This window comes from Sus scrofa, chromosome 5 (assembly GCF_054392235.1).
Source record: "Sus scrofa isolate SSC_HxYL_T2T_F1_AM1 chromosome 5, Sscrofa_HxYL_maternal_Yorkshire_Landrace_v2.0, whole genome shotgun sequence".
Classification (NCBI taxonomy): Eukaryota; Metazoa; Chordata; class Mammalia; order Artiodactyla; family Suidae; genus Sus; species Sus scrofa.
This window is the reverse complement of record NC_139387.1, coordinates 4,407,236-4,430,727: the sequence shown is the minus strand read 5'-3', so window position 1 is coordinate 4,430,727 and position 23,492 is coordinate 4,407,236. Positions and strand designations below refer to the sequence as shown.

The following is a 23,492-nucleotide window of genomic DNA, read 5'->3' as shown; positions in this document are numbered from 1 at the left end:
GAAGGAAGGACGGAAGGAAGGGGGACTCCTCTCCCTGCAACTCTGCAGCACTTGCCTTGAGGAGCGGGGGGGCCCCCGCTGTGGAGGCCCTGGTGGAGGGGGGCACCCCCGTGGGGGGCCTGAGGCAGTGAGGTGGGTAGCTGTCTTGGGGATGCTGGGAGAAGCGCTGGGCAGAGGAGCATGCTCTGGGGAGACACACAGACACAGACTCAAGATAAGCCCCTAAATCACCGGTCTCTCTCTCTGCTTGCTGGGCACACAGAAGGCCCAGACTTCCTGGTCCCCAGTGAGGCGCTGTGACCAGCTCTCGCCAGTGAGCTCAGAGCAGAGGTGCCCTTTGGGGCCTGATCACTTCTGTGTTGGCTAAAGGGCCCCCGGAGCTCTCCTTTTCCCTGTGTGGTGATTGGCAGGATTCCAGGTGAGGCTGCGCCAGCAGGCTCTGGGGCCGTGGCCAGGCAGCATGAAGGAGACCCAAGTGGGTGTAAGCCCGGTAGGACTGGGGATGTTTGTTACTGCAGCATAAGCTGGCGTGACTGACTCACACACTCCTCTTTCCCAAACACGCTAGAGGAAGGGAGTCTGTGAATGGGGAGAAGGCTGATACTGGGTATGACTTTTATATGTTTGTGTGTGTGGCACACCCCTCAGGGGCAAAGCCAGGACCCCGGGTTCTCCTCCTGAATCGCCCATTACTGTGCTGTGTAATATTGGACAAGTCACCCATTCTCGGATTCCTTATCCACAGCGAGGATGTCTAATTCTGGGCCTGGCGATAATTCTCCACTCGTCTGCACACCACGGGCGCCCACAGAGCGGGGGTGTAAGACCTCAAACCCCGAGATCACAGGCATCCCTGGTTAAGAAGCTCCACCAGGAGTTCCCGTGGTGGCACAGTGGAAACGAATCTGACGAGGATCCATGAGGATGCAGGCTTGATCCCTGGCCTCGCTCAGTGAGTCAGGGATCCAGCATTGCCGTGAGCTGTGGTGTAGGTCACAGATGAGGCTCGGATCCCATGTTGCTGTGGCTGTGCTGTAGGCCGGCAGTGGCAGCAGCTGTAGCTCTGATTCGACTCCTAGCCTGGGAACCTCCACGTGCCACGGGTGCAGCCCTAAAAAAGGGGGGGAGGGAGGAAGCTCCACCAGATGACAATGTATGGGCAGACAAGTACTTAATGGGTTTTGACCCGGAAGGTGATAATGGCTCAATAAATTGATGGTTTTACCCTCAAGAATACGTCTCACTGACTGATGTGTTTGCAGAGCTGCTTTCAAAGGCTGCAAAAAGCTGTGAAAATGTAAAGTATCCATCCACCAGAAGAATTTCTCCTGCTGACACTTCTCCTTTCACTCTGGGGCTTCTGTCAGCCTGTGGTAGGCAGGGGAGGAAGGTCGGGCAGCCCGAAGTGGGAGGAGGCAGGATCAGGCAGCGCTCGGGAAGCAGAATCTGGCCGATCACACAGAGAAGGAGTTTATTAAAGGCTGCTGGAAGCTCCTAGAGTTGTCAGGAGGTGGGAGAGCCAAGCCCGAGCCTTACTTTCCAGGAAGAATGCCTCAAACCATCGCATTTGACAGGCCTGGCAGGAAAACGGCCACTACTGCCGCCACTGCTCAGAAATGCTCACACTGCAGAGGGTGCTCCCACCACATGGGGATGCTCCTGCCACACAGGGATGCTCCCACCACTCAGAGATGCTCCCACCACACAGGGATGCTTCTACCTCAGGGATGCTCCCACTGCATAGAGATGCTCCAGTTGCCCTGGAACAAACCCACACCTGCCCTGAGCACCAATAGCGATTGTTAAGTCCTAGGTACTTACTTAAACTTACAGCCACTGCAGTTCCCCATCCTCAGCCCCCCCACCCCAAGCTGACCGTTCAAGGGGGGGGCTGCAGTGGCTACAATGGAGGCTGCCCTTTCTCACACAATAAACCGCAAAGCCACCTCCTCTCTTACGGTGTAAGTCACAGTGGTGGAGCCTAGGCACGGTCTGGGCCCTGGCTGCGAAGGACTCCGGGTAAACCTGTTTTCCGGACGCCTTGAGTGCAGAGAGGAGCAAGGTGTGGAATTCCAGTGGAGCAAGGGCCTTCGAAAGGTGCAGGAGTTCCCTGGGGGCTCAGAGGGTCCAGGATCTGGTGTGGTCCCTGCTGCGGCTCGGGTTTGATGCCTGGCCCCAGAACTTCCACAAACCCTGCCATGCAGCCAAAAAGGAACAAAGAAGGGAGGTGGGAGGTGTCAGAGCAGACCACCAGCGTTCCATCCTGATGACAAAAAGGCATCGAGACCTCGAGCTGTTCAGTCGCAAACCAAAAGCGTCTCAGCCACTAGGTGGAGACAATTCCAGAAGACGAGGTGACGCGCGCGCAGGGGTTGAACCCAGCAAACCCACTTTGCAGCCGGTGCTGAAGACCAAGTGCATCTGCTCTGAAACACGGACCAGGGCACATGACAGCAGGGTGGCATCTGGAAATCTGCCCCGGGTCCCTGGCTTGGCGACACAGCAGCCAAGAAAGCCCTTTACCGCTACCTCGCTGGGTCTCAGCTCTGGGCCCGTCACGGGGGAGCTGGAACACCACCTTCTGGATGCCCTTTGGCTCCACCTGGCAGTCAGGTCCTGCCCGTGCTCACATTGAGGAAAGACAATTTATCTTTTTTTTTTTTTTTTTTTTTTTTTTTTTCAGCGCTGCACCAGCGGCATATGGAGGTTCCCAGGCTAAGGGTCAAATGGCAGCTGTAGCCACTGGCCTATGCCACAGCCACAGCCATGCAGGATCCGAGCCACATCTGTGACCTACACCACAGCTGGATTCTTAACCCACTGGGCAAGGCCAGGGATTGAACCTGCGTCCTCATGGATCCTAGTCGGATTCATTTCCACCGTACCACGACAGGAACTCAAGTCGGGACGTTTTAATTTCATAGGTTTTCTTTTTCTTTCTTTCTTTTTTTGGCCATGCCCACAGCATGCAGAAGTTCCCCGGGCCAGGGATCAAACCCACGCTACAGCAGCAACCCCAGGCAGAGCATCCACGTGGGATCCTTAACCCACTCTGCCACCAGGGAACTCCTGGCTTCATGGTCTTACTAAGTTGGAAGCAGACCAAGTCTGGGCTCAAGCAGCTGGCAGGGAGACTAAATTAGGGGGGAAAAAACAAATGAGAAGCCCAAGTCCAGGGAAATGGGGGTCTTTATTTCCTCCTGCCTTGGAGCTCCCACCGCACCCCCCCCCAGCTTATTAATGTGGAATTTGCTGCTTGGGGAGGAACAACTCTCCGACTTCATAAACATTTGTACCGAGCAAATTTAATAAAGCTGGGAATAATACCATTCAGATGTAATTCCTTCATTTTGCATTATTATTCTTTCTTTTCTATCGCCAAGCATTTGAAAGGCAAGGAGTTATTGTTACACCAACAAAAGGAAATGACGGACTAGTGGGTTACTGATGAGACGAGCTTGGGGGAAAAACAGAAGCAAGAACCGAAAAGAGAGCCGGCCAGGGTCTCGCTGTGCCTTCGACTCCTTTTTCCTTTTGTTATGAATGGCGGCAGACACCTGCATTCTTTTCCCCACAATCATTCCGTATTATTGCTTTATTGCATATGTTTTAATATCCCTCCGCTACGGCTGTGGAATTTGTATGAGATTTTCACAAAACACACATGCTAGGAGAGCGGCAGCCCCCTTGACATCTCTTAATACCATGAAATTACACCACCAGCCACAGACCAACGGGGGGTGGGAGGGAAGGGGGGGTCCTTTTACTTCTGTCCAAAGCTGCTTTTTGAAACAGAAAACCTGCAGAGTGGCCAGCTTTCGTGAGACTGATCTTACACTGATAATAAAAAAGGATGTTTACGTTTCGCCAAAGGAAACCAGCACAAAGCGTCAGACAAAACCATCGTGTGTTTGAGTCACGGGCATAAAGCACCCCCTTGATCTCCTGCTCATGGTTTGAGAGGTTAGAAGAGTTTTGTTCTAGAAATAGGCCCCCTTCCTGATCCCTCCAGAGGCTCAGATGTGCATGTGACTTCGAGGTCAGGCAGCGCCCGAGTCACCTCTGCTTTCTCACCACCAAAGGCCTTTGGGAGCAAGGAAGTTACAATGAATAACATGTAAGTGTGTGCTGTGGGAGGTGAATGGGCCCACCTGCTAGGATGCTCACAAATTCTTTGCACGGATAAAGGCAGCTGCTTGGGTGACCAGGGAGAAACTGAGGTCATTCATTCATCATTCACATGGACTGGGACAGCGGCAATTCTGTGCCAGCGCAGGGCTGGGCACTGGAGAAACTGCACTGAGCAAGCCTGATGGTGCTGGCCTCCCTGGAAGTGCAACAGCGATTAATGAGAAAGTTCTGAGGAAGCATGGGCCTCAGGGTGGGTTGGATCCAGGAGCTCTGCAAGGTCACCAAGGACCCAGGTCCTAGCCATCTCCGTTTTATCCTAAGCCTAGATCTCTTTGTGGTCACAGGATGGCCGCTTGCTCTCCCCAGTGCACCAAGCTTCCCCATCTAGATTGGGGGAGAGAAAAGGACAGAGCAGGATGTTTCCTTCCAAAAACTTCCAGGCAAAGTCCAGCTCATCCTATGGACTGGAGCGTTCTGAACTGCTCCCTGGGGCCAGACAATGGCCTGCATCGCTGGCCTAGACCCAGTTACCCCTGGGACACGAACCAGTTGCCGTAGCAGAGGGGTGATGTTACAGTGGCCCCTGCCATCAGATTCCCCCCTCTGGAAATGGGGAGGGGTCAGGACACGAGGTTGTCTTGGCTGCTGTACACTGGCCACTGGGGGCTACAGAGCCCACTGCACGTGACCCCAGAGTTGCTAACAGCCATGCAAGGCAGCCCGGGGTTGGGGAACTGCTCTTCCCCCCCACCCCCTCCCCCAGAGCAGGAGGGAGAGGAGCGGGAGGGACATTTGAACAGAGGCAGGGCGGGATCGCAGGGCTGCCGTGTTGATGCAGATGGAAGGGGACCAGCACAGCACAGAAGCAAGGAGGTGGGTTAGAAGGCTGCCGTGTTGCCATGAACCACACGATGCTGGTGGCCTGGACACGTGGGCCAAAGTGGGTGGAGAGAAGCAGTGGTCCAGTGACATATTTCAAAGGAAGAGCCCTGGAGGCTTTGCCCAGGGACCACACATGGGGTGTGAGAGAATGATGGGAACCAAGGATCGCCCCACGGGCTCGGGTGGCCTGGTGGTCTGAGCGATGGGAAGCCTGGGAGAGGAGCCCCCGGAGTTGGTGGTCTGAGCTGCCGGCTAGTTCTCCAAGCAGAGATGTCAGGGGAACAGCCAGGGGCAGGGGTCTGCAGTCAGGAGTTATTAGTTGGGGATTGGAGGGGTATAGGCTGGACTGAAAGGAGGCTGGGAGCCCCTGTCGTGGATCAGCAGCAAAGGAACCCCGCTAGTGTCCATGAGGATGCCGGTTCAATCCCTGGCCTTGCTCAGTGGGTTAAGGATGGGGCATGACCAGTGAGCTGCAGTGTAGGTCACAGACACAGCTTGGATCCCGTGACGCTGTCTGTGGCTGTGGTGTAGGCTGGCAGCTGCAGCTCCGATTGGACCCCTAGTTTCCATATGTGGGTGTGGAAGGTCAAGAAAAAAAAAAACAAAACTGGAGGCTGGGAGGCTGGCGGGGTAGATAAAGGGAGGTGCAGGCCCAGCCCTGGGGTGATGGGGGGGCGGCAGAGATTTGAGAGCTGCAGCCAGCAAGGGGGGCGACAGACAAGGCCTGATAGATCTCCACTCGGAGCTGCTCTGGGGTTGGAATGCGATTCTATCAGGACGGGTCACCCTCTGGCCTGGCGCCAGCGCAGTCCATGGCACCCCCAGGGGTATCCGGGCCCCAGCCCGCGCCTTCCGGTGTTTATGACCCCCGCCCCGGGGCTGGGACAGTGACTTTGCCCATGCGCAGAAGTGCGGCCCGGGCCCTGAACGACCCTGGGTCACTCAGGTCCGGAGGGGGGAGCGCGCGGGGCGGGGCGGGGGCGGGGCCTGCGCGGGAACCACGTCCGGGGCGGGGCCAGGGGATTCGCGGGCCGGGCCGAGCCCAGGTGAGGCGCCGGCGGGGCTGTAGCCAGGTAAGGCCCGGTGGCCGCGGGAGGGAGCCGGTCTGGGCCCACAGGGGGATGCCGCGCGGGTTCTGAGGCTGGGCCCATTGCTCAGGCGGGGACGCCGAGGCCGGAAGCGGAGCCGGGTGCTCGCCGGGGTCCCCGGGGCCCGCTCGCCGCCACCCCCCGATCTCCGGCCCCGAGCCCCCCCCACCCCTCCGACCCCACCCCGGTTTTCCACTGGCGCGCGCTCCTCCTTCCCCCCTCTTGCCCCCCGCCTCTTCTCCCCCCCGCCCCTCGTCTCCTCTCTGCTCCCTCGCTTCTCTCCGGCGTTTCCGTGCTTTGGTTTGGTGGATCTGGCTCGTTTCAGTCCAAACGTTCGTCGGCCCCCCATTTTCCTCCCCCAACTCGGGGTCTCTGATCCTGCCGGGCAGTCATGCTGGGCGGGCACATTAGCTCCCTGAGTGGCGGGAGGCATCGTTCCGTTTCACAGATGAGAACACTGCGGCCGAGCAGGTACTGCGCGGATGCAAACTCTGGCAGGGGCTGCGCGCTCGTTTGTCACGGGGGATGGACCCCCAAGCCTTCAGGTGCCCAAACTTAAATGGGGCGGCTAATCCGCCTCCTCGATCGCCAGCCAGCTAGGGGAGAGGCCCCGGCTGCTTTCACTTTTCCCAAACCCTGGCTCGGGGCTTTCCCCAGGGCCTGGCAGGTGCAGTCCCTGGAGAAGGAAGCAGGGTGGGAGCTGAGAAATTCCTGAGGCCTGGTTGGGCAGGGTGGGGACCCGGCCTCCGGCTGTCTGGAGGGCTTTCCTGTCTGGAAGGCTGTCTGAGGCCACAGACTTTGAGGTTTTGTGACAGAGGCTGTGTTGGACTCCAGAGAGCTTGGTGCTGCTTGTCTGTGACATGCTGCCTTGACATTTGTCAGGGTGAGAAGGCAACATCTAAGCCTCACCGGTAAATAGCTTTGGTCCGTCTCTGTTGGCGGTTTTAGGGTCTTATCTGTGAGTTTCTTTTTCATGCAGAGACGTTTGACCATTTCTCAAAGCAACAGCCAGGCAGGGGCTGAGGGGTGAAGAGGGACATGGGGCAGCAGGAGAGGAGGGAGGGCTCTAGAAGGAGTCAGAGACCTAGTTTTTTTGGGGGGTTTTTTGGTCTTTTTTTTGCTATTTCTTGGGCTGTTCCTGCGGCATATGGAGGTTCCCAGGTTAGGGGTTGAATCGGAGCTGCAGCCATCGGCCTACGCCAGAGCCACAGCAACGCGAGATCCGAGCCGCATCTGCAACCTACACCACAGCTCACGGCAACACCGGATCGTTAACCCACTGAGCAAGGGCAGGGATCGAACCCGCAACCTCATGGTTCCTAGTCGGATTCGTTAACCACTGCGCCGCGATGGGAACTCCAGAGACCAAGTTTTTGAGCAGGTCACTTTCCCTCTTGGGGACTGAGCTTCCTGACTTGTAAAGTGACCCTCCTCCTATGCTTCCCCAAAAAGGTCACCTTTGCCGATGGCTCTCGGGCCCTAACTGCATGCTCCATTGCCTCATTCCTCACCCACACCAGCCTCAGGAGGCAGGGACGGTTACTGTCCCCTTTTAAGGATGAGCAAACTGAGGCAGGGAGGTAGAGGTGGCTTGCCACGGTTCTGCAGCCAGTGAGGGAAGAGCCAGACCTGGATGGGTCCATGCCCTCCCCATCAGGCTGAGGGAGGCGTCCAGGGGCACTGTATCTGCCTTCTGGGTGGGGACATTCCAAGCCTGCCAGGGAGTGATTGCCTTCAGTGAGAACAGCTTGGGCCAGAAAAAGGATGCTTTCAGTTTCTTTTCAGACAAATTACTTAACTTTTCCCTCAATCCTTTGATTAAAATTAATGGGAGTTCCCTGGTGGCTCAACAGGTTAAGGATCACGGGATAAGCAGTGTTGTTACGGCTGTGGCATGGGTTTGATCCCTGGCCCAGAACTTCTACATCCAAAAAATAAATAAATTAATTAAAAAAAATTTTTAAAAATACATTAAAAAAATTAATGTGTGCAGTTCCTGTTGTGGCTCAGTGGTAACGAACCCAACTAGCATCCATGAGGACACGGGTTCGCTCCCTGGCATTGCTTTTTGGTTTAGGTATCCTGCAAGCTGTGAGCTGTAGTGTAGATCGCAGGCGTGGCTCAGATCTGGTGTAGGCCGGCAGCTGCAGCTCCCATTCGACCCCTAGCCCGGGAACTTCCGTATGAGACAGCTTCAACCCCTAAAAAGACCAAAAAAGGAGTTCCCGTCGTGGCTCCGTGGTGAACGAATCCGACTAGGAACCATGAGGTTGCGGGTTCGATCCCTGGCCTGCTCAGTGGGTTAAGGATCCAGCGTTGCTGTGAGCTGTGTACGTTGCAGACACTGCTCAGATCTGGCATTGCTGTGGCTGTGGTGTGGGCCGTCAGCTACAGCTCCGATTCGACCCCTAACCTGGGAACCTCCATATGCTGCGGGAGCGGCCCTGGAAAAGACAAAAGACGAAAAAAAAAAAAAAAAAAAAAGAGTTAATGTGCACGGAAGATGTGCCCTGTGTATCCAGAGGCTTCTGGGCCTCCCGGGGTACAAGGGAGGGTCCCCTTCTTGCCTAGTAAGGTGGGAGTGGGCGTGGCCTCAGATGCCCAAGTGGGGCTCGGCTGCAGGTGAGCAGCAGGTGAGCGTGTCACTCCAGCCGTCCTCCCCTGGAGGCTCCTGGATTTGCTGGCAGCTGGGTCTGGCCACCGTCCAGGTTTCTGGGTCCCTGGAAGGCAGGAGGCCTGGCTGAGCCGCGTCCCCAATGTCTCACGTCTCCCAAGGGCATCAGAAGCAGCAGGGAATCCGAGGCTCAGAGGGGATAATGCGGGCATCAGTGAGGGCAGGGTGGGGCGCTGGTTACCGCTGGCACCTGCCGTCCCTGCCTCCCTGCCGTGGGACTGTGACTTGCTAACCAGAGGGGCTCGCCGCTCCGAGGAGAATTAGGAGGAAAAAAAAAAAGAGTTCATTTGCGTAAAGCGCCTGAAACAGGGCGTGGCCCCTCTGTAGGTGTTTACAGTTGTTAGTGGTAGGTGCTCCCCCCAAGCCTCTCAGGAACTTGTTCTGGCTGGGGCCGCGGCCAAGTGGCTCTTTCTTCAGTGACCCTGGACGGAGCCAGAAGTTTGTTTCAGTGGAGCCAGAGACCGGCCATCGGAGGAACTGGTTTGGCAGGTTGGGAGTCTGGAAACTCCTGGCAGCTCCCTTCCCCCACCTGGTCATAAAGCCAAAGCAAGCACAGGAAGCAGCGGGCAGGAGGCCACCTGCACGGGGACATTGGTCATCTGGGTGGATGAAGCCAGAGGGCAGCGGATTGGAGCACGGGGCATATGTGGGGGCTCCTGGAAAGCACCTCCTCTCTGGGCTCTGATCTCCATCAAGTTCCAGGGGCCTCTGAGACCCCTGCTGTGAGGGTCTCTGCTCCTACCGTGTCCCGAAAGCTCCCAGGACCACATTTGGTTCTGTGCTGTTGTAACACATCGTGTGTTAGGTAGGAGGGCTTATGAATGTACTTTTTCTTTATAGAGAATTTCAGCTACTCAGAAGTAGGCAGGACATCATAGCAGCAACCACGGCCATGCCTGGCCTGGGCTCAGCCCCAGCTGCATCCCCCCCCCCACCATCTGCTCACCCCCGTACCGCCCCCACTCTCGTGGTACTTTATTTTATTTTATTTTTATTTTTGGCTGAACCCATGGTACGTGGAAGTTCCCCAGCCAGGAATCAAACCCACACCACAGCCACAACCTCAGCCACAGCAGTGGCAATTCCAGGTCCTTAACCTGCTGAGCCACCAGGGAACTCCTGCCATGCTACTTTAATACTTGTGCTACATAAATACTGCTGTGTGCCTCCCCTTTTATAAGTTGACCACATGCTATTACTACACTGAAAACAATGAATGAAAATCCCTTACAATCCAGTTCCCAGTTATTCTGATTCCCTGGTGCCTCCAATATGTAAATTTCTTCTTTTATCAGGATCCAAATCAGGTTAATCTGTCTTCTTCTTTTTTTTTGTCTATTTTAGGGCCACACCCGAGGCATATGGAGGTTCCCAGGCTAGGAGTCGAACCTGGGCTGTAGCCGTCAGCCGATACCACAGCCCCAGCAACGTGGGACCTGAGCCCTGTCTGCAGCCTGCATCATAGCTCACGGCAACGCCTGGATCCTTAACCCACTGAGTGAGGCCAGGGATTGAACCCATGGGTACTAGTCAGATTCGTTACCCTCTGAGCCTCAAGGGGAGCCTTGTAGGGTTTTGGATTTTATTCCAAGAACCACGGGACACTGTTGGCACTTGCGGGTGTCGTGGGAGGTGTGGGGTAGGCCCTTGGGGCATTGAGTGCAGAGCTGGGGGAGTTTAGGATGGAGAGTGTGGGCTCTAGTGTCGCTTAGGGAGGAGAGGAGAGGCCCTCCCACCCCACAGGTCTGGGTCTGGCTGGGGGAGGCTATGGCAGAGGCCCCAGCTGTGTCCTCTCCCACGACAGAGCAGCTTGGAGGGCAGACAGTGGAGCCAGCGAGTTGGGAGTGATGGTGAGACGGGGCAGGAAGGTTTTGAATGCTGGGCTCTGTTGTGTGGACTTTGCTTGTTCTCTTAGGGAACAGACCCCCCCACCCCCACCCCACCCCCCGCCCTGGGTTCCTTTCACATCTTGGGCTGGATGAGTGCTGGGACTCCAGCATGAATCAGAAGTGGTCCCGGCTGTCAGTGAACACACAGTAATAAGTCAAGAGAACACGTATGGGATTTCTTGTTGTGGCTCAGTAGGTTAAGAACCTGGCATAGTGTCCATGAGGATGCAGGTTCGATCCCTGGCCTCACTCAGTGGGTTAAGGATCCGGCATTGCCGCAAAGTGCAGTGTAGTTTGCAGACATGGCTTAGATCTGGTGTTGCTGTGGCTGTGGTGCTGGTTGGCAGCTGCAGCTCCAATTCAACCCCAAGCCTGGGAGCATCCGTATGCCATGGGTATGGCCCTAAAAATAATAAATAAATAAAAGAGGACACATGGACACATGGTGTAGGCTGTTGAGGGCTGCCAGAGTCTAGAGGAAACTCTGGGAGCCCTGGATCTGGGGGCTTCTAAGGCTTTTTGACTGTAACAGCAGAAAACCCAACTCTGAACTAGCCCAAAAGTCAAGGGGGACATATTGGCCCATGTAGCTAAAATGGTTTGTGGATGCTTTGGAGATCAGGTACGGCTTGATCAAGGGTTAGCAATTTCCTGCCTTTTTGTAGATTGCTAGGTCTTCAGGGTGGTAGTGAATTGGCTGTAGCCATTCCAGTCCACATCTTTATGCACAGCTGGGTGGAGAGAAACTCCTCCAATAGGCATCTCTTGAGAGCAAATGATCTTTCCCAGAAGCACCTGGAAAGATTTTCCTGGTACCTCATCAGCCTGAATGAGCCCATCCCTGTGGTCAGGAAAAGTGCCATGTGCTGGTTGGCTCAACTTGGCTTCCCCAGCAAACCTTTGAAAAGGGAGCCAGGCGTGCTCAGGTAACCAGGCAGGCCCGGGGAGGTGCTGTGACTCAGCTCCCTCCTTGCGGCCGGAGGGCTGTGCAGGTGAGAGGTGCACACCTGAGGGAGCACCTGGTACAGGGGCCGGGGCCACAGGGAGGCTGGGAGGAGTGTTGAGACTGGTGTCTACAGAACCACGGGAGGGGGCTGGGTGGCCCCAGCAGCTCTTTACAGACCCCTTCGTCCTTTCCCAGCGCCAAGCGGGGCAGGTCACGGCACATTGGGTCTTGCTGCTGACCCCTTTGGGTGTCTCACCCAGGGGAGACACATGATGGGCAGGTGCCTTCTCGCCGGCGTCCGGGTCCCAGTGGTGTTTGGTTTTTTTGTTTGTTTGTTTTGGTTTTTTTCTCCAGTGGTGTTTGTGATGGAGGGTAGGTAGTGGGGTCGGTCTCCATACATTTGTGACAGAGCTGAGATAAAAGGGTAAACAAAAAAGCAAACCAAAATATTTACATTGGTCTTTATGGGCTGCAGCCTAGAGACCCTAGAATCCCAACTCGGAGGGGCCCCCTTCCCAGCCCTCAGACCTGGACTCTGCGCCCCTCACCCCAGCTGGGACCCTGTGCCAGCCCCTTTCTCTCCAGGTCTCAGTGCCCTCCCTGGGTGGCCCCAGGCCTGCCCCTCCTCCCCACAGACCCCTTTACCAGACGCCTCGTCCACAGCTGAGCCCCGGGTCAGGCACATACGGCCGCGACCTCTTGCTCACGCACCTTGCACGTCAGCCGTGCCACTCAAATTAAATTAGGTGCTAACTTGCCCGAGGTGAGTAGGTGATAATTTGTAGCTACAGCATTAAGATAATTGCTGTGAGGGTCTATTTGTGTAACGTGCAAACATTTTAATAGCAACAAACCACTTTGCCATGAATTAGTTTCAATTTGCTATGAATTCTATTTAGAACCGTCGGGGGATTTAAAACCTCTTTTGCGTGACGGCCACGTCTCCAGCTGGCGTGGCCTCATGATGCTGGGGGCTCCTTGGTGCCCATGTCCCCATCCTCGGGCTCAGAGGGAAAGGGCTTGGCAGCGGGAGGTTCAGGAAGGGCTCGAGGTGCGTGAGGGCGAGGGCAGGTCGGGGGGATGGAGCTGGTGGGCTGAAGCCCGCTGCCCAGGAAAAAGGGTCCACTCATAATGTCTGGTTGATTTTCATTTGATCTCGGCATTTGTGGGGGTGCCTGCACACGCCGGGCCGGGTGCTCGGGACCCTGTTTGTTTGAGCAAGTCCAGGCGGAAGCCCAGACCCTGCCTCTGAAGGATCGCAGAACTAGGTAGAGCTCAGACCTGCCCGGGATGGCACAGATGCTAGCAGAGTGTGGGAGGCCCTGCCTCTCTGGTGGGGAAGGAGAATTCGCTCTCTTTCTTTCTCTGTTTTGTTTTGGTTTTTTTTCTGTCTTTTTAGTGCTGCACCTGCGGCACATGGAGGTTCCCAGGCTAGGGGTCCAATCGGAGCTGCAACTGCCAGCCTACACCAGAGCCACAGCAACACGGGATCCGAACCGCATCTGCCACCTACACCGCAGCTCAGGGCAACACCAGATCCTTCACCCACTGAGCGAGGCCAAGAATCTGTCGCCTGAAAAAATGTGCTCCCTGAAAGTTGAGAGTTAAGTTTTATTTGGGGTGAAATTAGGACTTAAGCCGGGCGACAGCATCTCAGACAGTAGCCTTGAGAATCCGCTCCGAGGAGGTGAGGGGGAAGCTAGGATACAGGAGTTTTTGCAAAAGGGAAGGTCTAGGAACCAAAGGTTTGCAGATCCCCAGATGTACAGAAAAAGAGGTACAGTAAAACCAGTTTCTGTGGGAAGATGCCAAGGTCTGGGCTTTCTGGAATCACTTCTTTGAGGTGCCTCTCAGCGGGATGGGGGCGGGGGCGTCGTCTTTGTGTCTTTCCCTCCGGGCTCCCGGGCCCAGCCTTGGGCGTGGCTCTTCTCACGTGGACGGTGACATCTTTCGTCCACTTCACTGAATTCCTGCCCCGCAGAGGAAAGGGGGAATCTCGATCTAAGTCTTAAAGGGCGGGGGCGGTGCCCGCAGCAGGGCACACATTTTACGCAAGGTTCCCCCCACCCCACCCCGCCGCTGGTCTCGGGAAGGTCGCCACTCGTCACAGACTCACCAGTCATCATGGACGGGTTCTGGTGTTTTTCTAGATATGAGGAGATGCAAGAATGGGGTCCATAAAATCTAAAATGTATCTTTCCGTCGGCAGATCTGCTCTTCCAGTTTTCCCAAAGCACAGAGTGCCCCCTCCTGGTCTCCCCCCCGAGCACCCATTGGGGGAGGGTTGGGGGGTGCTGCGGGTCGGCAGCTGCTGGGGCTCCTGGTTTGCCCCAGGGAGAGGCCGATGGCAAGGGCCAAACCTCAGTTCACAGACCAAACCCGAACGCTCATGGATGCTAGTCGGGTTGTTCCCCCTGAGCCACGATGGGAACTCTCTCTCCCTCTCTCTCTCTTTTTTGGGGGGCCTTGGCCATGGCACCCAGATGTTCCTGGGCTAGGGATTGAACCCCGAGCCACAGCAGTGACAATACCAGCTTTCTAACCGCTGGGCCATCAGGGAACTCCAGGAGAATTCTCTTAACAGAGATCAGAAGGATGAACGGGAGCTGCCCTGCAGTGGGGACAGTGCTGTAGCACAGATGTAGGTTTTGGGTCCTCGTGCTCGGAGTTCCTAAAACCCTGGGAATTTCCTGCCGGATGGGAGTGAATTTTGTTATTCTCAGTGAACCCTTTTGACCTTCCCTGAGGCTGTGCTAATGTGGTGACTCAAGGTGAGGCCCTAGAGAGTCAGAAAGGGGCTGGTCCCCCGAGGACCCACCCTCCTGATTAGAGGCTTAGAATTATCAGCCCCACCCCTCAACCTCCTGGAAGGTGAGGGGGGCTGGAGAGGGCGCATAGTCAATGGCAAGGATCTCGTCACTTCTGCCCCTGTAATGAAATTTGGGTACAAACTCTGGAATCCAGAGGCAAAGGGACACATCCCATGCTGGAGGCTGGTACCCGGCGAGGGCCCAGAAGCTACGGGCACAGCCCACCCCCATCCCTGCCCTGTGCATCTCCTCTGCTCCGCACTTCCTGAGTGGTGTCCCTTATTTTATTTTATTTTTTTCTGGGCTGGACCTGCAGCATATGGACGTTCCCAGGCTAGGGGTCCAATCAGAGCTGCAGCTACTGGCCTACACCACAGCTCATGGCAACGCCGGATCCTTAACCCACTGAGCAAGGCCAGGGATCAAACCCACAACCTCATGGATACTAGTTGGGTTCATTACCGCTGGGCCACCAAGGAACCCCCGAATTGTGTCCTTGAAAATAAACCAGTGATCACAAGTAAAGCACTTTCCTGAGCTCTGGGCATCATCCTGACAATTTACTGAATCAGTTAGGGGATCATGGAATCCCCTGAATTTGCAGCCAAGTTGAACAGAAGTGCAGCTTGCGGGGGGACGGGGCCCTTGAACTGGTGTCTTGGAGTTCCCCGATGGCGTAGTGGTTAAGGATCTGGCGTTGGCACTGCCGTGGCTCAGGTCACTGCTATGGCACAGCTTCTACCCCTGGCCCAGAAACTTTCACGTGTAGCGGGCATGCCCCCCCCAAAAAAGATATTGAAATGAAGTTAGGGAACTAGGTCCTTAACCTCTAGGTCGCTGCTAACTCCGCGTAGTTTATGTCAGAGGGGGAGGGTTGCAGGACACTGACCTGGGGTCAGAGAATCCGAGAATTGGTATTAGAAGAAACACCCCTGGGGGGAAAGAACAAAGCCCCAGGAACAGGCTGTGCAAAGGCCCTGGGGGAGTGGGACCAGTGCGGGGGTCCTGGGAGGGGCTCAGGTGGGCAGGTTCGTGGCTGGAGCCACAGGAGCAAAAGGGCAGAACGTCCAGGATGTGGGAGTGTGGGTTGGGGATGAGGCTGGACTGAACACCCGGGCTTCTGAGCCCGCTTTCCTGTCGCTAAGCTGCGGAGGGAGAGACCTTTCCTTCATCAGAGATTGCTCGCTGCAGGGGGCTGGGTCCCCAGAGCCAAGTCGAATTCAAAGATACCTGGGAGGCAGATGCCGCTCTAGGTCAGGGATATTGGAAGTGGCAGTGTGCGTGGGGCCAGATTCAGGTATTTTAGGTCGGGGGGGAGGGGAGGGAATCATTAGAACTTCTACCCCACAGCACAGAATTTGTGTGTCTGCAGACATGAATTATTCTCTGTTGCTGTCGCTTACCTACCACTCGCAGAGTCGTGAACTAGCTCCAGATGACTACCAAGGGCCCACAGGTCCTCTGCTCCCGGCCAGGCAGTTTCCCATCGAGGCTCGGCTGCCCCCAGTTAAGGGGGAGGCCCCCGCGGGACTGGTAGTAAGTGCTGGGAAATTGATGAGTGAGATGAAATAACCCTTCAAGATAGCTGATGTTGGGGGGGCCCCACTGCAAAGACGGGGCTTGGAGTCACAGCCACACCTGGGTGCAGTGTGAGATGCAAAGATGTGACAAAATCAACCTGGTTGGCGCCAGTGGTGGAATGTCCCTGTCGTTACTTTCCTCCTGGCATTAAAAAAAAAAAAAAAAAAAAAAAAAAAATTGACATTTCTATATATTTGGCATTTCCTACCATATCTGGAGCCATTTTGGTTCTAGGCTGGATGTGGGAGTCCTGGTCTCAAGATCCAGCACCACTGACTTGCTGTGTGGCTTTGGACAAGTCCCTTTCCCTCTCTGGGCCTCCATTTTCCTGCTGTACGGTGAGAGTTGAGGGCATAAGATATTCTCCGTGACCCTTTCTGGTGCACCGTTTTATGATTCTGATATTTCTTGGGAAGGCGGAATCAGCATATGAGAGACCTGTATCCGTCAGGTTCTCCAGAGAAACAGAAGCAGCAGGGGGGTCTTTATATATAAAGAGATTTATTTTAAGGCGTCAGGCTGTGCAATTGTGGGCACCAGTGAGTCTAAAACATGCAGGGCAGGTCAGCAGGCTGGCAGGTCAGCAGGCTGGAACCTCAGCAGGAATTCTGTGTTGTCAAGGGAGCCTTCCTTCTCTGAAATACCCTGGGGTTTGCGCTTAAAGCCTTCAACTGATTAGACAAAGCCCACCCACGCCTTGCAGGGAAATCTGCTTTATTCAGAGTCAACCGATTGTAAATGTTACTCGCATCCACAAATACCTTCACGGCAAGATCTAGACTGGTGTTAGAGCAAACAATTGGGCACCATGGCCCAGCCACGTTGACACATAAAATCAGTCATCATGGGGAGTTCCCATTGTGGTTCAGTGGGTTAAGGACCCAACAGTCTCCCGAGGATGTGGGTTTGATCCCTGGCCTCCTTCAGTCGGTTAAGGATCTGGCGTTGCCGTGAGCTGTGGTGTAGGTCGCAGACATGACTCAGATCCCGAGTTGCTGTGGCTGTGGTGTAGGCCAGCAGCTGCAGCTCCTATTGGACCCCTAGCCTGGGAACCTCCATATGCCGTGGGCCCGGCCCTAAAAAAAAGAAAAAAAAAAAATCAATCATCCCAAGGCTGGTGGGACCAGCATACTGGATACAGGAGCTCTCTGTTCCATGGGTACCTCCCAGCGGGTCAGAGCTGCTTGGGGCCCCTGGACCTGGAGTGGACACACAGCCGTGTGGTGCCTGGTGGCAGCAGGACGCGGGCCTCCCCGAGGAAAGCCCAGGCAGCGGGGGTGGGCTTCCTTCCCCTGCGCTGGCCACATGTCCATCCTGCAAGGGGTGGGGTCCCACTGACCACGCACCGCAGGGGCTCTGATCCAAGCCCGTGGAGGAGCCAGGATGGTGGGAGAGCCTTATCTGACCCTCCACTGTGAGCCTGCGGGGCGGGGGCTCCCAGGACTCCTCCCGACAGTTACCCTCACCCCCCTGCCAACCGTTCGCTGCCACAACAAAGCACGGATTTTGTGTGACATGCTCAGGCGTGGGTGTGCAAACTTTAAAACCGATCACGCTGCTTGTGCTCTTTGAGATGGGCGGTCGGGGTCAGGGTTTTGAGCTTGCAGAGCAAGAGGAGGAGGAGCAAAAAATCACTGTTTGGTTACAGCAGAGTCTGGAGGAAAAACAAAGCCTTCTTGGCTTCAGCGGCTCTGTGACCTCAGGCTGTGCCACCTGGCCCAGTGTGGCCGCAGTCCAGCCCCTGGGGGCCGTCCAGCCCGCCTGGGTTGTTCACCCTGGTGGTTGGTGCCTCCTGCCAGCTTTGAAGCAAGAACATTCCAGATGTGTTTCCTCCACTGGGCGGGCGAGTCCCCCAGGAGGTGCCCCGTGTGGCAGGTCAGGGGCCCTGGCACCTCAGAAGCCTTATTCCGGGCTAGCCCAGAGGGGGCATGCGGGTCTGGAAGCTGGGTGTGTGGGGGTGACGCTGGCGTGGGGACAGTGGCCTCCTTCCTTCCTTCAGACTTAGGGAGCCCCTCCCACCTGTCATGAGAGTGTTGACAGCCCTTGCACCCCTTGCCTGGCCGTCAGGCTGGTTGGTGACCAGGAACAGACAACCAACGCGCCCTGGGCTCCCAGCTCCCCGGGCTCCCGGCCAATGCTCCTGGCAGACCTGCTGCCTGGGCGGGGCCAGGGCTGGGGGTGTGGCCAGTGGAGTTTCTTTCCTCGCTGTCACTGTGAACAGAGGGTGGCTCTCTGCCTGGCCTAGGTGTCACCCCACTGCCCTCCTGAGTCCCCAGTGAGTGGCTCCCAGCTTGGGGAAGGCTGGATTTGGAAGCGTGGAGAAGGTGGGAGGTGGGGCCAGGTGGGCCCTGCAGCCCAGCCCCTCCGCCACCACATCTGCCTCTCCTGCAGGAACACAGGGAAGGGGAGGTGGGCCCCGGCTGGGGGCAGGGCGCTGTGGGCTGGGGTGGTGGAAGCTGGTGGTTGAGGGGTGGTCTAGAACCTTCGTCTGTTGGAGTAGGAAGGGGTGTCATGGGTGTTGTGGAGGGCTTGCTGGAAGTGATGGCCCAGAACTGCGGGCACAGGAGAGCCAGGGCTCGTGTGTGTATGTGTGTGCGTGCGTGCGTTTGTGTGTGTGTGTGTGTCTCCTTTCTGAATTCCTTCTGCCATGAGACAAGAACCTTTCCGCTGGCACACAAGCGACTCCTGAGACCTTGCCTGTGGCTCCTGGGGTCTCCCTCTCCAGGGGTCTCTGCCCCTCCTTCCCTTCCCTCCCCCTGTGCTGGGCTCCCCCTCCTGCCTGGCCTGGGTCTTCCACCAGCAACCAGCTGGGCTCTTCCTCCGTCTCGGCCCAGAGAGGGCACAGCCCTTGGCAAGGCCACACAGCCATCCGCGGTAGCAGAGTCCACCTGATGAGAGGTGGCCTGGGCTGCAAGGAGCACTGAGGGGCTGGGGTACAGTAGGGGGTAGAGGGAGGAGGCTGGTTGGCACAAGCCAGAACATGGTCCCTGGGGACAGCAGAGAGCTGTCAGAAGAGTCACTCGAAAAACCCAGGTTTAGGAGTTCCCTGGTGGCCCAGTGGTTAAAGATCTGGTGTTGTCACTGCTGGGCTCCAGTTCCATTCCTGTCCTGGGAACTTCTGCATGTCACGGGCACGGCCAACCCCCCGCCCCCAACAAACCAGGTTTGCTGTGCCAAGGGAAGGGAATCTGTAAAAAGATAGGAGTCCCAGGAGGGGCCTGGGCCTGACGCACGTGCTGTGTGACTGTGGGCCGGTGTCTGCACCTCACTGGCCTCAGTTTTGTTCTCTGATCAATGGGAGGCGGGCTGCCTCGGATGATGGAGCTGGGCTGGGCTGGTCCCTCCTTCCTTCCTCCAGCCATTTTTATGGAAATTGTTCAGAGTACAGAAATGTGGGAGAAAACACACGTTTTGCCTTGATTTGGAAATTGGTCCTATTCCCCATGGGCTTTCTTGGTCTCTGCCTCCCTCTTAGCTGAGCTCTTGGCAGGTAAGTGGCAGACTCCCCGCTCTTCCCTGCTGGCTGTTTTAGCATCTGAGGGGAAAGACATTCTCCTGGATAACCTGGTACCTTTCTCAGATCTAAGGCAATTAGCCATAATTCCTTTAATATCATCAACCGTTCAGGGCACGTTCAGATTTCCTCAGTCGTCCCAGAGGTGTTTTCACTGCTCGGAGTTCCCACTGTGGCACAGTGGCTTGGGAGTCTGACTGCAGTGGCTCAGGGCGCGGGCTCGATCCCCGCCTGGCTCAGTGGGTTAAGGATCTGGTGTTGCGGCTCAGCCCGGGAACCGCCATAGGCAGTGGGTACAGCCCAAACAAACAACAGATGCTTTCATTGCTGCTCTAGAAGCCAGATTTCCATCACTGCAGTCGACTTTAGGGCAGTTGCTTCACCTCAAAAAGAGCCCATGCTGGGAATGCCCTGGTGGCTCAGTGGGCTGAGGACCGGGCGTTGTCACTGTCGTGGCTGCAGATTGATCCCTGGCTGGGGACTTCTGGCTTCTTTCACTTGGCGTAGTATTTTCCAGTTCTTCCAGGTGGCAGTGCTTCATTCTCTCTCTCTCTCTCTCTTTTTTTTTTTTCTTTTTTAGGGCCACACCCGTGGCACATGGAGGTTCCCAGGCCAGGGGTTGAATCGGAGCGACAGCTGCTGGTCTATACCACAGCTGCAGCAATGCAGGATCCAAGCTGCGTCTGGAACCTACACCACAGCTCACAGCAACGCCAGATCCTTAACCTACTGAACGAGGCCAGTTCAGTAGGTTAACCTGCAACATCATGTTTCCTAGTTGGATTCGTTTCTGCTGCACCACGACGGGAACTCCTTCATTCGATTTTTTTTTTTTTTTTTTTTTTTTGTCTTTTTGCCATTTCTTGGGCTGTTCCCGCGGCATATGGAGGTTCCCAGGCTAGGAGTCGAATCGGAGCTGTAGCCACCGGCCTACGCCAGAGCCACAGCAACACGGGATCTGAGCCGCATTTGTGACCGACACCACAGCTCATGGCAACGCCGGATCCTTAACCCACTGAGCGAGGCCAGGGATCGAACCCGCAACCTCATGGTCCCTAGTTGGATTCGTTAACCACTGCGCCACGACAGGAACTCCCTTCATTCGATGTGATGACGAATAATACTCCGTTGTTGGGATACCAACAGGGAGTTGTGTGTAACGATTTCTGCAGGTTTTGAAGCAGCCTCCTGAGTACCGAACAACCAGGTGGTAACTCTCGCTGTGCGGCCGTGACCAGCTCTGATTCATCCTCGCTGGCCTCAGCTACCCCTCCGCAAAGTGGGACCAGTGAGTGCAGACTGCTGAGGGGGGCGGCGAGGCAGGAATGAACGAACAAGGCTGTCCTTGAAGTGCGAGGGCCCTGGAAGCGTGTCCCCTTTCCACGTGCCCCCTGACCACCTCCTTCCACCCGGCTCTCCCGGGACCTGGGGCTGGTGGGTGAGGGGGAGCCCAGTCCAGGTGCCCCTGTGGGTGGGCAGGGCCTGCAGAGGAGGAGGTGACACACAGGGGCCCACGCATGCCGTGGATGCTGCATCCAGGGCTCCGGCTCCAGGGACCGCGAGTCGTACCTGGAGGGTGATTCTCCCACGAGCGGGGGGCGGGGCTGGGCAGGTCGAACACACAGGGGGTCCGAGGTGCTTTTCTTCTGATCAAGGGGGGCCGCGTGACAGGCCGTCCTTTGTTCCTCAAGCCCGGTGCACGTGTGTTAAATGTCCCCGGCTTCCGTGTGCTTCTCCCAGGGCATCAGAGAGACCCCATGCCCGGATCCTCGGGAGCTGACATCCGGACCCTGCGCCCGGGCAGTCCTGCCCCCCAGCAGAGCGTGTCCGGGCTGGCCTTGGAGGAGCTGGCCGAAATAGGTAAACTGTGTCCCTTTCCAGTCTCATCCCGGGAGAAGGACAGCACCGATGCACATTTATTTGTTTTTTTAACAGGGAAAATACTTAGATGGCTTAAAAAAACCTAACCCTCTAACAAGTGCTCCGTCCTTCGTCCTTCCGCCCATCCTGGGTCCCCCCCCCCTCACCCCAGCGAAGCATCAGGGACTATAGTCTTTCCAGAGTTGTTTTACGCAGATTCAGATGAGCCCCCGTGGATGGTGAGACCCCCCTTCCTGGGTCGTGAGGCCCACATGGAGGGGTATCATTCACTGCTTACTGCTGCCCTCCAGAGTGCCAGGCTCTGTACCCCCATTTCACAGTCGAGCAAACTGAGAGTGGCTGGAAAACACGCCTGAGGGCGCCTGGTGACAGGGGCCAGGGTAGGAGGTCAGAGAGACCCCCTTCACGGCGTCCCCTCTTAGACTCGGTTAAGGTCACGCCTGTACACGGGTGAGTGAGGCTGGGACTATGGCTGCGTGGGGCCAGGCTGGTTTGCTCATTTCCCTAGAGGGCAGATTTCTCCTCGCAGTTTGCAGTAGCCAGGGCAGATCTTAGGAACCTGCCGAAGACCTGGAGCCAGAAATAACGCTTTTCCGCCTGCATCGGCGCCAGCGTTTCCTACCCGCGTGCAGGAAGCCCTGGGTGTTGCTTCGGCTGCCTGACCTGCTCCCGGGAACCTGTGGTTTTGCCCACCGGTGTCCGCTCCTCACTGCTCCAGGCACGCGGCAGGTTGAAGTTCCTTCTCGGTCCAGCGGATTTGGTAGTGTGGCGGTGATGCCAAGTTTAGGGGCTTGAAGTAGCTCTGAGACGCAGACCGACCTGTGCCAGGAAGGGCGCCCTGTCTCCTTCCTCCTCCGCCTCCTTAAGACGGTCCAGGGGTCATCCCTTACGGTGGTGGCCCGAGTGCTGTAGCAGTTTATTCTTTTCTTTTAATTGAAGTATGGTTGATTGATAGTATTATATCAGTGAGTCAATATTTTAGTAGATTATACTCTATGTAAAGTTATTCTAAAATAGTGGCTCTATTCCCTGCGCTGCACAATATATCCTGGTAGCTTATTTATTTGTTTATTTATTTTTTTCTTTTTAGGGCTGCACCCGCGGCATATGGAGTTTCCTAGGCTAGGAGTCAAATCGGAGCTACAGTTGCCAGCCTACACCACAGCCACAGCCATGCAGGATCTGAGCTGCCTTTGAGAACTATACCACAGCTTGCAGCAACGCTGGAGCCCAAACCCATTGAGGGAGGCCAGGGATTGAACCCACATCCTCACAGACACTATGTCAGGTTCTTTTTGTGTGTGTGTTTGTAGGCATATGGAGGTTTCCAGGCTAGGGGTCCATTTGGAGCTATAACTGCTGGCTTATGCCACAGCCACAGCAACATGGGATCCGAGCCATGTCTGTGACCTACACCACAGCTCAGAGCAACACTGGATCCTTAACCTGCTGAGCGAGGCCAGGGATCAAACCTGAGATGCCTTTGCGCACAGGTCCTTCCACCTGCATTTCCCTTCCAGCAGAGCCCAGCGCCCTGCCCTCCACCCCCTCCTCCACACTTTGCTCCGATGTCACCTGCTTACTCAGACTTGACACGCTCCCCCAACTCTGCGTCCCCCTCGCAAGGCCCCATCCTCCACTGGCATTGGCCCTAATGCCTGGCACTTCTCCGTTGTCTGTTTCCTGATGCCGCCAAAGGCCAGCCCTGGAGGACAGACTGCATGTGTTCCCTGGGTTTGCTGTATAAAGTCCCACCGAGTTAGTGGCTTCAAAAAGCATTGTCTAGAATCCCCGTGGTGGCTCAGCAGGTTAAGAACCCGACATAGTGTCCGTGGTCCATGAGGATGCGGGTTCGATCCCTGGCCTCATGAAACAGATGAAGGATCTGGCATTGCCAAGAGCCTCGGTGTAGGTCACAGAGGCGCCTTGGATCAGGCGTTGCTGTGGCTGTGTCATAAGTCAGCAGCTGCAGCTCCAATTCCACCCCTAGCCCAGGGACTTCCATATTGCCATGGGTGTGGCCCTAAAAAGGAAAAACAAAACCCCAAAAAGAACACAGCACTGTCCAAAATGCACTTCACCGGCTGGGTCCGTAC

At 56.2% G+C, this 23,492-nt stretch overlaps 1 protein-coding gene across 4 annotated transcripts in view; it reads left to right on the top strand.

The window, feature by feature from the left end:
• The first annotated feature begins 6,014 nt into the window (after positions 1–6,014).
• The window catches only part of ARHGAP8 (Rho GTPase activating protein 8), a 50,776-nt gene continuing 33,298 nt past the window's right edge, over positions 6,015–23,492 (top strand). For 3 of the 4 annotated variants that reach the window (XM_021091086.2, XM_085024715.1, XM_085024716.1), the window contains exons 1-3: positions 6,035–6,086; positions 20,688–20,803; positions 21,256–21,375. In XM_021091086.2, the coding sequence (XP_020946745.2) occupies positions 21,273–21,375 (103 nt within the window). In that variant the 5' untranslated portion in view covers positions 6,035–6,086; positions 20,688–20,803; positions 21,256–21,272. 4 annotated transcript variants of the gene reach the window in all.